The sequence below is a fragment of the Nicotiana attenuata genome, unplaced genomic scaffold, assembly GCF_001879085.1.
Source record: "Nicotiana attenuata strain UT unplaced genomic scaffold, NIATTr2, whole genome shotgun sequence".
Classification (NCBI taxonomy): domain Eukaryota; kingdom Viridiplantae; phylum Streptophyta; class Magnoliopsida; order Solanales; family Solanaceae; genus Nicotiana; species Nicotiana attenuata.
The window spans coordinates 104461-117586 of record NW_017671610.1 but is presented as its reverse complement, the minus strand read 5'-3'; the positions used below and the strand labels follow the sequence as shown (position 1 = coordinate 117586).

General features: G+C 39.1%; 1 protein-coding gene across 1 annotated transcript; it reads right to left on the bottom strand.

Annotated features, from left to right (window-relative positions):
• Positions 1 to 12214: 12214 nt before the first annotated feature.
• LOC109209280 (copper transporter 5.1-like) lies at positions 12215 to 12673 on the bottom strand. Its single transcript, XM_019372523.1, has one exon. The coding sequence runs from the start codon at positions 12671 to 12673 to the stop codon at positions 12221 to 12223; it is 453 nt and encodes a 150-aa protein (XP_019228068.1). The 3' UTR covers positions 12215 to 12220.
• Positions 12674 to 13126: the final 453 nt, after the last annotated feature.

Genomic DNA, 13126 nt, shown 5'->3' with positions numbered 1-13126 from the left:
TGCCTCACTCTTTTTTTCTCTCTTTGTTGGTGTGTTGAAAGAAGTGAAAGAGCTCTCCTTTTATAGGAGAAAATACGTAGCCTCCAAGAATGCTACAGGAGAATTGTTAATTCTCTTCCACAAATTTAGCCTTTGGCTCCAAGTCTCTCTGCTAACCTATCTATAGGCACATGCCTATTTCACTTGTTTTATTGTTTGTTTTAACAATGGGTTGGACCCCACAATCTTCCCCTCCAGACCTATTCACCGGAAGGAGGTAACACTGGGTTTGCTAGTTTGAGTGCATGCCGACAAGTTCGTTGCATAGCTCGAACTTGTCTCTTGGTACCACCTTGGTCAGCATATCCGAAGGATTCTCACTTGTATGGATCTTCTTGACCTGTATAGATCCATCCTCTATCTTTTCTCGAATCCAGTGATCTCTCACGTCGATATGCTTCGTCCTTGTATGATATATGGTGTTTTTTCTCAAGTCTATTGCACTTTGACTGTCACAATAGACTGTATATTCCTTCTGGTGCAATCCAAGTTCTTGAAGAAACCGTTTTAGCCATACCATCTCCTTGCCAGCTTCAGTAGCGGCAATATACTCTGTTTTAGTTGTAGAGAGTGCGACACACTTCTGCAACTTCGACTGCCAGGATATGGCTCCCCCTGAAAAAGTGAACATGTATCCAGTAGTAGATTTACGATTATCAAGATCACCTGCTATATCAGAATCCGTGTAGCCCTTCAAGATTGGATCATATCCTCCAAAACACAAGCAATCTCCTGCGGTACCTCTTAGGTACCTGAGTATCCACTTGACTGCTTCCCAATGTTCTTTTCCGGGATTTTCAAGGAACCTGCTAACAACACCAACGGCATGAGCAATATCTGGTATGGTGCATACCATTGCATACATCAAGCTTCCAACTGCTGAAGAATAAGGAACTCTAGCCATGTTCCCTTTCTCCTCCACTGTTGTAGGACACATTTTCTTGCTCAACTTCATATGACCAGCAAGAGGTGTGCTGACTGGTTTAGCATTTTTCATGTTGAAGCGTTCCAGTACACGTTCAATGTACTTCTCCTGAGATAGCCACAACTTTCTGCTTGTTCGCTCTCGAACTATCTTCATCCCGAAAATTTGTTATGCTGGGCCCAAGTCCTTCATGTCAAATGACTTGGACAAATCTTTCTTCAACTTTGCAATCAGCTCCTTGTCTTGTCCTACAATCAACATGTCATCCACATACAACAACAATACAATAAAGTTGTTATCAGAAAATCGTTTGAAGTATACACATGGATCAGAATAGGTCTTTATGTATGTTTGAGTTTTCATGAATGAGTCAAACTTCATATACCACTGCCTTGGTGCCTGCTTCAACCCATAAAGACTCTTGTTCAATTTGCACACCATGTGTTTCATTCCAGCTACTTCAAATCCTTCTGGCTGCTCCATATAAATCTCTTCTTCCAAATCTCCATGAAGAGATGCAGTTTTCACATCCAACTGCTCCACTTCAAGATCTAGGCTAGTTGCTAAGCTCAAGATTGTTCGAATAGAAGTCATTTTGACAACAGGTGAGAAAATTTCGTCAAAATCAATACCTTTCTTCTGTTCGAAACCTTTCACCACCAATCGAGCTTTGTATCTGACCAGCTTGCGATTTCCATCTTTCTTGAGTTTAAAGAACCATTTGCATTTGAGTGGTCTTTTACCCTTTGGAAGTTCAATCAGCTTGTACGTGCCATTTTTCTGTAGAGATTCCATCTCTTCTTGCATGGCTTTCATCCACTGGTTCTTTTTTGGATGGGACAACACCTCCTTAAGACTTTCTAGCTCTCCTTCATCACTGATGAGGACATACTCTGTGGAAGGGTACCTGCATGACTCTACCCTTGGCCTCTCTGATCTCCTCAGAGGTTGAGGTTGTTCTTCTTCCTGAGTGGGGTGCTCCACTTCCTCGACACTTTCATCAAATTGCTCCCCCTGCTCAATAACCTCACCAGGTTTCTCCCCCTGCTCGGCAACCTCGTCGGTCCTACTTTCTGCACTTGTGGGATTGCTAGAAGTAGAAGGAATAGTAACAAGGTTAGGAATTATACCATTCTTGGCCTTCTCTGACATATCATCAGCAGTTCCAACTTCACTTTCTCGGAAGACTACATCTCTGCTTCTGATGACCTTCTTCTTTACAGGATCCCACAATTTGTATCTGAACTCTTCATCTCCATATCCAATGAATATGCAGGGAACAAATTTATCATCCAGCTTTATTCTCTGCTCCTTTGATACATGTGCAAAAGCTCTACAACCGAACACCTTCAGATGTGAGTAGAACACCTCCTTGTTGGTCCAAACTCTCTCTGGGATGTCAAACACCAACGGAACTGATGGACTCCTATTGATCAGGTAACAGGCTGTCTGAACTGCTTCACCCCAGAATGACTTAGGCAGTTTAGCCATTCTGAGCATGCTTCTCACTTTCTCAACAATGGTGCGGTTCATCCTCTCGGCTACGCCATTGTGCTGTGGGGTTCCAGGAACTGTCTTTTCATGTCTGATCCCGTGACTTGAACAGTAATCTTCAAATTCTCTTGAAGTGTACTCACCTCCATTATCACTTCGGAGACGCTTTAGCTTTCGACCCGTCTCCCTTTGTACTAGAGCATGAAACTTCTGGAAAACTTGAAACACCTGATCTTTGGTTTTCAAAATATAAACCCATAATTTTCGTGAAACATCATCAATAAAAGTAAAAAAATATTTGTTACCGCCCATCGATTCAATTTCCATTGGAGCACAAACATCGAAATATACTAAATCAAGTATATTCAATTTTCTTTCAGACGATGTCTGAAATGAGACTCTATGCTGCTTACCAAATAAACAGTAGTCACAAGGTTTTATCGTTGTACCTTTGGCATAAGAAATGAGTGATTTCTTGGCAAGAATCTGCAATCCCTTCTCGCTCATATGACCCATTCTTTTGTACCACAAATCTGCAGAAATCTCATCTTGTGCCGCGTTCAATTCACCTTGGCATATTTCTGCATTTGTCCTGTACAATGTGCCATGAGCAACCCCCTTTGCAATCACCAATGATCCCTTGGTGATCTCCACTTTTGATTTGCAAAATAGTTCTCGTACCCATCTCGGTCTAAAGCAATTCCCGAGATCAAATTCATCCGCAAATCTGGTACATGCCGCACATCCTTTAGAACAAATGTGCATCCGACATTTGTCTTGATACAAATGTCACCAATCCCCGCAATCTTTGAGTAACTTGTGTTACCCATTCTCACCGTGCCGAAATCACCTGCTACATATCTGCAAAAAAGATCTATTACCGGTGTGGCATGGTAAGATGTTGCTGTATCAACCACCCATTCCGACTCGGGACCTGACAGGTGCATGCATTCCTCTTCCTCATTTATAAAGAGGACAACATTATCATTATTTTGCACCATGGCGGTTGTGTTGTCGTCATTCTTCTGGCCACTGCTTTCACCTTTGCCCTTCCTTGGATTTGGGCAATCTCTTTTGAAGTGACCTGGTTGATCGCAATTGTAGCAATTTCTGGCTTTTAACTTGGATCGGTTCTTGGACTTACCACGAGCTCCAGGTCTACCGTAATTGCTTGAACTCCTTTGGTAACTCCTACCTCTACCTTCTGTGATGAGGGTTTGTCCTTGATTTTCAGGCTTCTTTCTCATCTTATCATTGAGTATAAGAGTCGATGTGACATCCGTCAACTCAATGGTAGTCTTACCGTGCAGGATGGTTGTTGCCAAATTATCGTACGAAGATGGCAACGAGTTCAATAGCAAGATCGCTTTATCTTCTTCCTCGATTTTCGCTCCAAGGTTGGCGAGCTGTGTGATTAGTCCGTTAAACACATTTAAACGTGACAAATAAATTCGTACCTTCACCCATGTGTAGGGCGTATAACTGCTTCTTCAGGTACAGTTTATTTGTCAGCGTTTTGGACATGTATAGGCTTTCCAACCTTGTCCAAATGCCACGTGCGGTGTCTTCATCAAGGCGTAATACATACGGAGACACCTAAAGTTGGCACGATCTTTCACTTAGACACTTAAACTAGGTCTCTTTCTAATTAGACACGTTTCTTAGGCAATTCTCATACCACTTAGACACGTTTCTTAGGCAATTCTCATACCAATTAGACACCATTTTTGCTGGCTTATTAATTATTGTGTAGGGATTTGCTGCAGCTTTGAATGAAGTTTTACCCAATGCTGAATTTAGGATGTATGCCAGGCATATCTGGTCTAATTGGCATAAGAAATGGAAAGGAGAAAACAGTTTTGGAGGTGCTCTAAATCTAGTTATGAAGTTAAGTTTATTTGTAAGGATATTTGCAGGGATTTGTTATATTATCCAAAAAAGTCATGGGTTAGAGCCTAGTTTAAGTGTCTAATTGGTATGAGAATTGCCTAAGAAACATGTCTAATTGGAAAGAGGCATAGTTTAAGTGTCTAAGTGAAAGATCATGCCAACTTTAGGTGTCTCCGTATGTATTACGCCCTTCATCAATGATGTTATTTACCACATCATCTGATAAGTGCAACCTGATTGCACTAGCAGCCCTTTCATCCAAGTCAGTCCAATCCTCAGCTTTCATGGTATCAGGCTTTTTGGCATCAGCATCTAGTACCTTGTGTAATCCTTGTTGGATGAGCAAATCCCTCATCCTTCTTTGTTATGTTGAGAACCCGTTATCTCCGTTGAATTTTGCTACCTCGTACTTTACTCCGGACATTTTTATTTTTCGCCGAGTATAGTACTACCGATAGTTAATAGTATTTCTGTGAACGAGCAGAACCTGTGCTCTGATACCGGTTGTTGGGAATAAATCTCCCACAATAATAATATTCACGGTAATAAAAGTGGAATAATAATGTAGCACTGAGATACGGTAATCAACCAGAATAAAAGAGTGACAACGACACCAAGATTTTTACGTGGAAAACCCTTCTGAATAAGGGGAAAAACCACACCCCGAGAGGAGCAACTGATATCACTATAGCAAGGGATTTTACACTTTGTAGGCCCGAGTAAAATACTCCAAAGACCACTACAACACTCAAAAGAGATAACCCTCTTTTGATATTTCCACGTTATTACAATATCGTTCACACTCTCTATTTTCCTCACAGACTATTTTCTTATACCCTATCTGTGATGCTTCACTCTTTTTTCTCTCTTTGTTGGTGTGTTGAAAGAAGTGAAAGAGCTCTCCTTTTATAGGAGAAAATACCTCCACAAATTTAGCCTTTGGCTCCAAGTCTCTCTGCTAACCTATCTATAGGCACATGCCTATTTCACTTGTTTTATTGTTTGTTTTAACAATGGGTTGGACCCCACATTAGCAGGGTGGGGCGCTTGCGTGTTGGGGTTGTTTTTCTTTGACTAATCGTACTTATGCACATCCTCCTTGTCACATTTTCAAATTCAGATTTTCAGCTTAGTTGTTCAACTTTTGTTCCCTAATACTTCTGTTAAAGGGGGAAAAATTGAACATTTCATATCATTGTAGAAGGATATGCTCCCGAATTGTAACAAGGTGGTAATTAACTTTTGAGCTCAACTAATATCTTCATTAGGGAGGAAGAAGAGGTTGTTTTGTCTGCAGCTTCTGTAGTCTCAAGTTTTCCATACAAGAGTCTATTTTACTGAATCATTCACACCAATTCTATCAATCCTAACCAGTACGTACTTAAAATGCTGCTTTCCTAATTAACTCTGTTTGTAAAATTTGAGAACCTGGTGACCCTTTTACTTCAGCATCACTTTGATTTCCAGATTGTTTCATGTTTACTTTTTGTCACTCTACAACTCTACTCTCCAAGGCAACCTGTCATGGACATTGTAAAAGTATTTATGACGTTTACTACTTCATGTCAGTGGGCTCGAATTGATTTTCTGTCATTTTTGTTTATGTTCATTTCTGTTTATATTCATTTATATTTCCAGAATTATTTTACAAATACAGTATACTAACAGGCTTAAGGAATTTAACGTATTTTTTGTATTTGTACTCACTGTTTCTGGAGAGTAAAACCTTTTTGGTTTTGTACTCTATTAAAATCTACGTGATTTTAATGTTTGTGTCATTCTTTTACAGAAATGACTAATGATAATGTGAACCAAGTTGTTCCAATGGTGACTGCCAATGCCTCAACGAGCCGAACGATGTTCTTCTATTTGACTACTCTAAGTCTCCAGAAGTTCATCAAGGAAGATGTTCCTGTGCTATCCGATGAAACTCCAGAAACTGAACGCTTTCTCGTGATTGAGGCGTGGAAGCATTCAGATTTTTTGTGCAAGAATTATATTCTAAGCGGGCTGGAGAATGCTTTGTATAACGTCTACAGTGGCGTGGAAACGTCAAAGGAACTGTGCATTGCGCTTGAAAAGAAATACAAAATCGAAGATGCCGGGTTGAAAAAGTTTGTTGCTGCAAAGTTTTTGGACTACAAAATGGTAGATAGCAAGTCTGTTATTACTCAAGTCCAAGAATTGCAAGTGATTATTCATGATCTCCTTGCTGAAGGTATAAATCAAATTTAATATTGATGTTAAAAGTAGTAATCTTAGTATTTTTACTAACAGAAATTTCATTGAAGGTCTTGTCATCAATGAAGCATTCCAAGTAGCAGCGATGATTGAGAAGTTGCCTTCTTTGTGGAAGGACTTCAAAAACTACTTGAAACACAAACGCAAGGAGATGTCCCTTGAAGATCTCATTGTTCGGTTGAGAATCGAAGAGGACAACAAAGCTGCTGAATAGAGAGATCGTGGGAACTCAACAATAATGGGAGCAAATATTGTTGAAGAGAAAAAAAGGAGGAAGAAGGCTTCTGGACCGAAATACAACCCAAGCAAGAAGCGGTTCAGTGGAAACTACTACAACTGTGGAAAAACCGGACACAAATCTACGGAGTGTTGTGCTCCGAAGAAAGACAAGAAGAAGAATCAAGCAAACATTGGTTGAAAAACATGATGATGTTGATGACTTATGTGCCATGATTTCCGAATGCGACTTGGTGGGCAATCTTAAAGAGTGGTGGATTGATTCTGGAGCCACTCGCCATGTTTGTGCTGTTAGAGAAGCTTTTGCTACTTATGCTCCTGTTGGACCCGATGAGACGATTTCTATGGGAAATGCTTCAAAGGCCAAGATTGAAGGATGTGGGAAGATATTTCTCAAAATGACTTCTGGCAAAGTGGTGACTTTGAACAACATCCTTCATGTTCCCGAGATTAGGAAGAATTTAGTCTCTACTGGACTTCTTGTTAAGAATGATTTTAAATGTGTATTTGTATCCGATAAGGTTGTGATAAGTAAGAACGAAATGTTTGTAGGAAAAGGTTACCTCATCGAGGGCCTTTTCAAGCTGAATGTAATGGTTGTTGAAAATAATAATAAAATTTCAGCTTCTTCTTGCTTACTTGAGTCAAATGAATTATGGCATATACGTTTAGGTCATGTCAATTATAAAACCTTACGGAAAATGATTAATTTGGAAGTATTGCCCAAGTTTGAATGTGACAAATAAAAATGTCAAGTATGTGTGGAATCTAAGTATGTTAAACATCCTTATAAGTCAGTTGAAAGGAATTCAAATCCTTTAGACTTAATTCACACAGATATTTGTGATATGAAGTCAATACCATCTCGCGGTGGAAAGAAGTATTTCATAACTTTTATTGACGATAGTACTCGATATTGCTATGTTTACTTACTTAATAGTAAAGATGAAGCAATAGACACATTCAACCAATGCAAAAATGAAGTTGAAACGCAACTTAACAAGAAAATCAAAATGATAAGAAGTGATAGGGGTGATGAATATGAATCTCCTTTTGAACAAATATGTTTAGAATATGGAATTATTCATCAAACAACGGCCCCTTACACGCCCCAATCCAATGGGATTACAGAAAGAAAGAATCGTTCATTAAAGGAGATGATGAACGTATTATTGATAAGTTGTGGTTTGCCACAGAACTTGTGGGGGGAAGCCGTTCTTACGGCTAGCTGAATACTAAATCGAATACCCCATAGCAAAACACAATCCATTCCATATGAAAAATGGAAAGGAAGGAAGCCCAACTTGAATTATTTTAAAGTGCAAAAGTGCAAGTTCCTAAACCCAAAAGGGTAAAAATAGGACCGAAAACCGTTGATTGTGTTTTCATAGGATATGCGACTAATAGTAAAGCATATCAATTTCTGGTTCATAAATCAGAAAATCCCGACATTCATAATAATACGGTTATAGAATCAGATAATGCTGAGTTCTTTAAAAATATATATCCGTATAAAAAGGAATGCGAGTCAATTGGTGAAGGATCTAAACGACCACGGGAAGAAACAAAAGAAAGTACACTTAACCAGGAGGATCCAAGACGTAGTAAACGTCAAAGAACGTCTACTTCATTTGGATCAGATTTTGTGACTTTCTTATTGGAAAATGAGCCTCAAACATTTAAAGAAGCTATGTCTTCTTCGGAATCATTGTTATGGAAAGAGGCAGTCAATAGTGAAATAGAATCCATATTGAACAACCATACATGGGAATTGGTTGATCTTCCTCCTGGAAATAAACCGTTGGGTTCTAAATGGTCTTTAAGAGGAAAATGAAAGATGATGGCACTATTGACAAATACAAGGCAAGACTTGTGGTCAAAGGGTATTGACAACGAGAAGGTCTTGACTATTTTGATACATACTCTCCAGTTACAAGAATTACGTCCATACGAACGTTAGTAGCGTTAGCTGCAGTTTATGGTCTTGAAATTCATCAAATGGATGTTAAGACGGCCTTCTTAAATGGAGAGTTGGAGGAAGAAATCTACATGGAACAACCTGAAGGGTTTTTGGTTCCAGGTAAAGAAAAGAAGGTTTGTAGACTTGTTAAGTCCCTTTACGGATTAAAACAAGCACCCAAACAATGGCATGCGAAATTTGACCAAACAATGTTGTCAAATGGATTTAAGATAAATGAATGTGATAAATGTTTGTACATTAAAAATGTTCCAAATCACATAGTCATTTGTTTGCTTATATGTGGATGATATGCTCATAATGAGTAATGACGTTGCCAACATAAATGCTACTAAATGTATGCTAACTAGCAAGTTTGATATGAAAGACTTGGGAGTTGCTGATTTAATTCTGGGAATTAAGATCCATAAGACTTCTCAAGGTCTGGCATTGTCACAATCTCATTATATTAAGACAATACTTGAAAAATTCAAGCACTTGGGCTTTAAAGTTGCAAAGACTCCAATTAACGTGAATCTTGCATTAGCAAAGAACAAAGGCCAAAGCATATCACAATTTGATTATGCTCGTGTGTTGGGTTGCTTAATGTACATCATGAATTGTACACGACCAGATATAGCTTGTGCTATAAGTAAATTGAGTCGATATACGAGCAATCCAGGTCAATCTCATTGGATGGCCATGAAACGAGTTTTGGGGTATTTACTACATACCCAGGACTTTGCTTTGCACTACAGTAAATATCCTGCGGTCATTGAGGGATACCGTGATGCAAATTGGATCACCGGATCAACTGATTCCAAGTCCACAAGTGGATATGTATTCACTATTGGTGGAGGAGCGGTATCTTGGAAGTCTTCCAAACAAACTTGTATTGCCCGCTCTACAATGGAGGCTGAATTCATAGCCTTAGATAAAGCCGGTGAAGAAGCTGAATGGCTCCAGATTTTCTTGGAAGATATTCCATTTTGGCCCAAACCGTTGGCACCAATATGCATATATTGCGATAGTCAAGTGGCAATTGGAAGGGCTGGGAGTGTTATGTATAACGGTATATCTCGTCATATACAACGAAGACATAAAACCATTAGACAATTACTCTCTAGAGGAATTATCACGATTGACTATGTAAGGTCAAGTGATAATGTATCGGATCCACTTACAAAAGGCCTAACTAGAGAGGTTGTTGAGAAATCATCAAGGGGAATGGGACTGTGGCCGAGAACAAGTCATAGTGGCGGTAACTCTACCTAGAAGACTGGAGATCCCAAGATCTAGGTTTAAGGAGATCAAACAAAGTCATTAATGATGGTTCAACATTGTCAAATAAACTTTTGGTCCATTCTCATGATGAGACAATGTTCAGTACCAAGGATAAAGCATTAAGGATTTTTAATGATTTCTAAATTTGATACAGGGTATATCAAATAGTGTATCTACGGGATGACACGTTTAGGAATCACCTATGTAAGTGTGAAGTGTTAGCCGCTTCAAGGAGAACTTCGTAAGGCCAGTTCTCTACGCACTTATGAAACCAGGCGGTGTTCATGGCTGAAACGAACACAACAATGAGAACCAAAGACGGTTAAGGGTTGGTTGTGTGACTTGTGGTTGTCTAGGTATACACCAAAGTTCGACGGTTCAAAGATATCAAATCTACCGATTAATCGAGTATATCCAACATAAGTTCACTACGGAAAGTTTAAAGGAAAACCTACTTATCCAGATGCAATTAATCCTTACTTGCGAATCACATAGTTTTTCATGCATACTTCCATGATATAGCCATTCCCCATTCATATGGGGGATTGTTGGGTTTTTTATGTATTTAATTAATATATTTAATACTTAAAAGAGGTTGAATGGGAAAAGGAGGGAAATGAAATTTTTGAGTGAAATTTTAAGTTCCCCCCTTGGTAAATGGACATTGTCCCATATTGGAAGAGGAAGAGATTTTTATGGGTATATAAGCAATTGCTCTTCTTCTAGCTCTTAAAGAGTTGAGAAGAAGGCAAGCCTCGCGTCGTCGGCGTCGCTCGCTCGGCTCGGCTCGGCTCGGCTTCGGCTTCGGCAATAATAAAATATTAACATAAATATTATTAAATATTTGTTTTAATAATAGAATATTAATACTAAATATTAATATTAAATTCAATCCGTTTTTCTGTTTTGGTACCAGAAAATTAACTACCCTCTTCAATTTTCCCTCTTTTTTTCCCTCTTTATTGTTGAGTAAATGGCCATTTGTGTAATGGCATTTATGTTGTGGCCGTTTTGCATAAATAGCCATTCTGAAGAGTTGCACCTCTTCAAATTTCAGCCCAACTTTGGCTATAAATACAACACTATTCCGCTCAGAATTTCACTACGATTTTCTGAGTTTCTTCTCCTTCTTCTGCATACTTTTAGCATCAAACAAAGCAAAAGTAAGTGTGATTTGCTTCCGAACTTTGTGTTCACTGAACCACTGGGGTTTGCAGTACCACTACACCAGTGTGTAATTCGTTCTATCCTGGGAGGAAATAATCCATAACCTTGGGTACTAGGAGGGGATTAAATTCCTTAAGGAAACACTGTGAATTCAGTGGGCTCGAATTGGTTTCCTGTCATTTCTGTTTATGTTCATTTCTGTTTATATTCATTTATATTTCCAGAATTATTTTACAAATACAGTATACTAACAGGAAGTAACATGAGAGATTACTAGACTGATCATAAAGGAGCTGTTTTTGTAGAAGGAAGTATGAAGCCCAGATTTGCTACAAGACTTGGAGAGCTGAACTATTATCCCTTAATGATACTTTAGGAGTCGTTTGGTACATGGGATAAGAATAATAATCTCGGGTTAAGGTTTGAGATTTAACTTTATCCCATGTTTGGTTTGGGGTATTAGCTAATCGAGGGATAACTTTTATACTAAGGGCTCGTTTGGTATGAGGGATAATGAATAATTAATCCCGGGATTAAATTTAAGAAGGGTTTATCCCATGTTTGGTTGGGAGAAAATTGAGGTATAATTAATCCCGAGATTAGTTATCTCGGGATTATAGTGTTTTCGGAAAAGGGTCAAAATTATCCCTATCGTTCACTAAATGGTTTACAAATACCCTCCGTCCATCTATTCGTCCAAAAAAGCACACAACGTTATTTATATACCTAAAATTACCCCTCCTTTTAACGGCAGCAGACGTGGGCCCCACTTTTAATGCGTTGCCAACATTTTATTGGGCCACGTGGCTCCTAATTTCACTTCATATATATGGGTATAATATACCCATCCCATTTGTTTGACCTGCCATCTATTTGACCCGCGCCATCTTCCAAAAAAAACATCTTCATTATCATTTTTCCATATAATTTCTATGGGTAAAACAAGAACCAAACTCATTACAAGTAACATTAATATTCAGAAAATTTCAAGCACAGGCACATGGATTATCAACGACCACAACATCCTCTTTACCGGTCCTAAAAAGCAAATATCCGATCGACAGACCCAAAACGACGGCAACAAAAACGCCACCGTTAAACGACATAATAGCCAACATAAGCATATACCCAATCGCCGAATTAATCCCAAATAGAATCGCCGTCGCAAATCTCGCCGAATTCCACACACTACCGACAGTCGGAAAAGAGTAAAGAAGAGGGGTATTCACGGTGACGTTGGACGACGACGGAGGATAGTTTTTCTTGGATTTTGAAGAGAGAATCTTGAATCGCTGATGGCGATCTTCCATATACTGATAAAAAACGGAGACGATGAAACAAGCGAGTAAAGCGAGGGCATAGCTTGACCAAGAATCAGTTCTCCAAAAATCAAACAAAAGGGTCACTTTGTTACACCAGTAAAAGGTTATGTGCATCATTTTTGCTTTGATTTTGGGTTTTTGGATTTGTGATCGGAAGAGGAGGAGTTTGAGGTGGGGTTTTTGAGGAAGATGATGGGTTGGTTTTAGATTGTTTGATTTATTGGAAAAGTATGGACCTTTGAATTTGTTGCGTCTGGTTTTTTTTTGTTGGGGGTGGGGGTGGGGGGTGTTGGAGTGAGAATGATGAGAAGGTGGGGAGAGATTAAGAAAAAGAGAAAGTAATGGGTCAGGCAAATAATTGGGCGGGTTTGGTTAATGGGGCGAATATTTGGATTCTGAGAAGAGCCACGTGGCCCAATAAAAAAATGACAACACATTAGAAGTGGGGCCCACGTGCTGCGCCGTTAAAAGAAGGGGTACTTTTAGATATAAAAATAACGTCGTGTATTTTTTTGGACGGATAGATGGACGGAGGGTATTTGTAAACCATTTAGCAAACGATAGGGATAA

Bases quoted from the DNA above. Each gene is read 5' to 3' on its own strand.
- LOC109209280 (XM_019372523.1), bottom strand. From the start codon at position 12,673: ATGATGCACATAACCTTTTACTGGTGTAACAAAGTGACCCTTTTGTTT.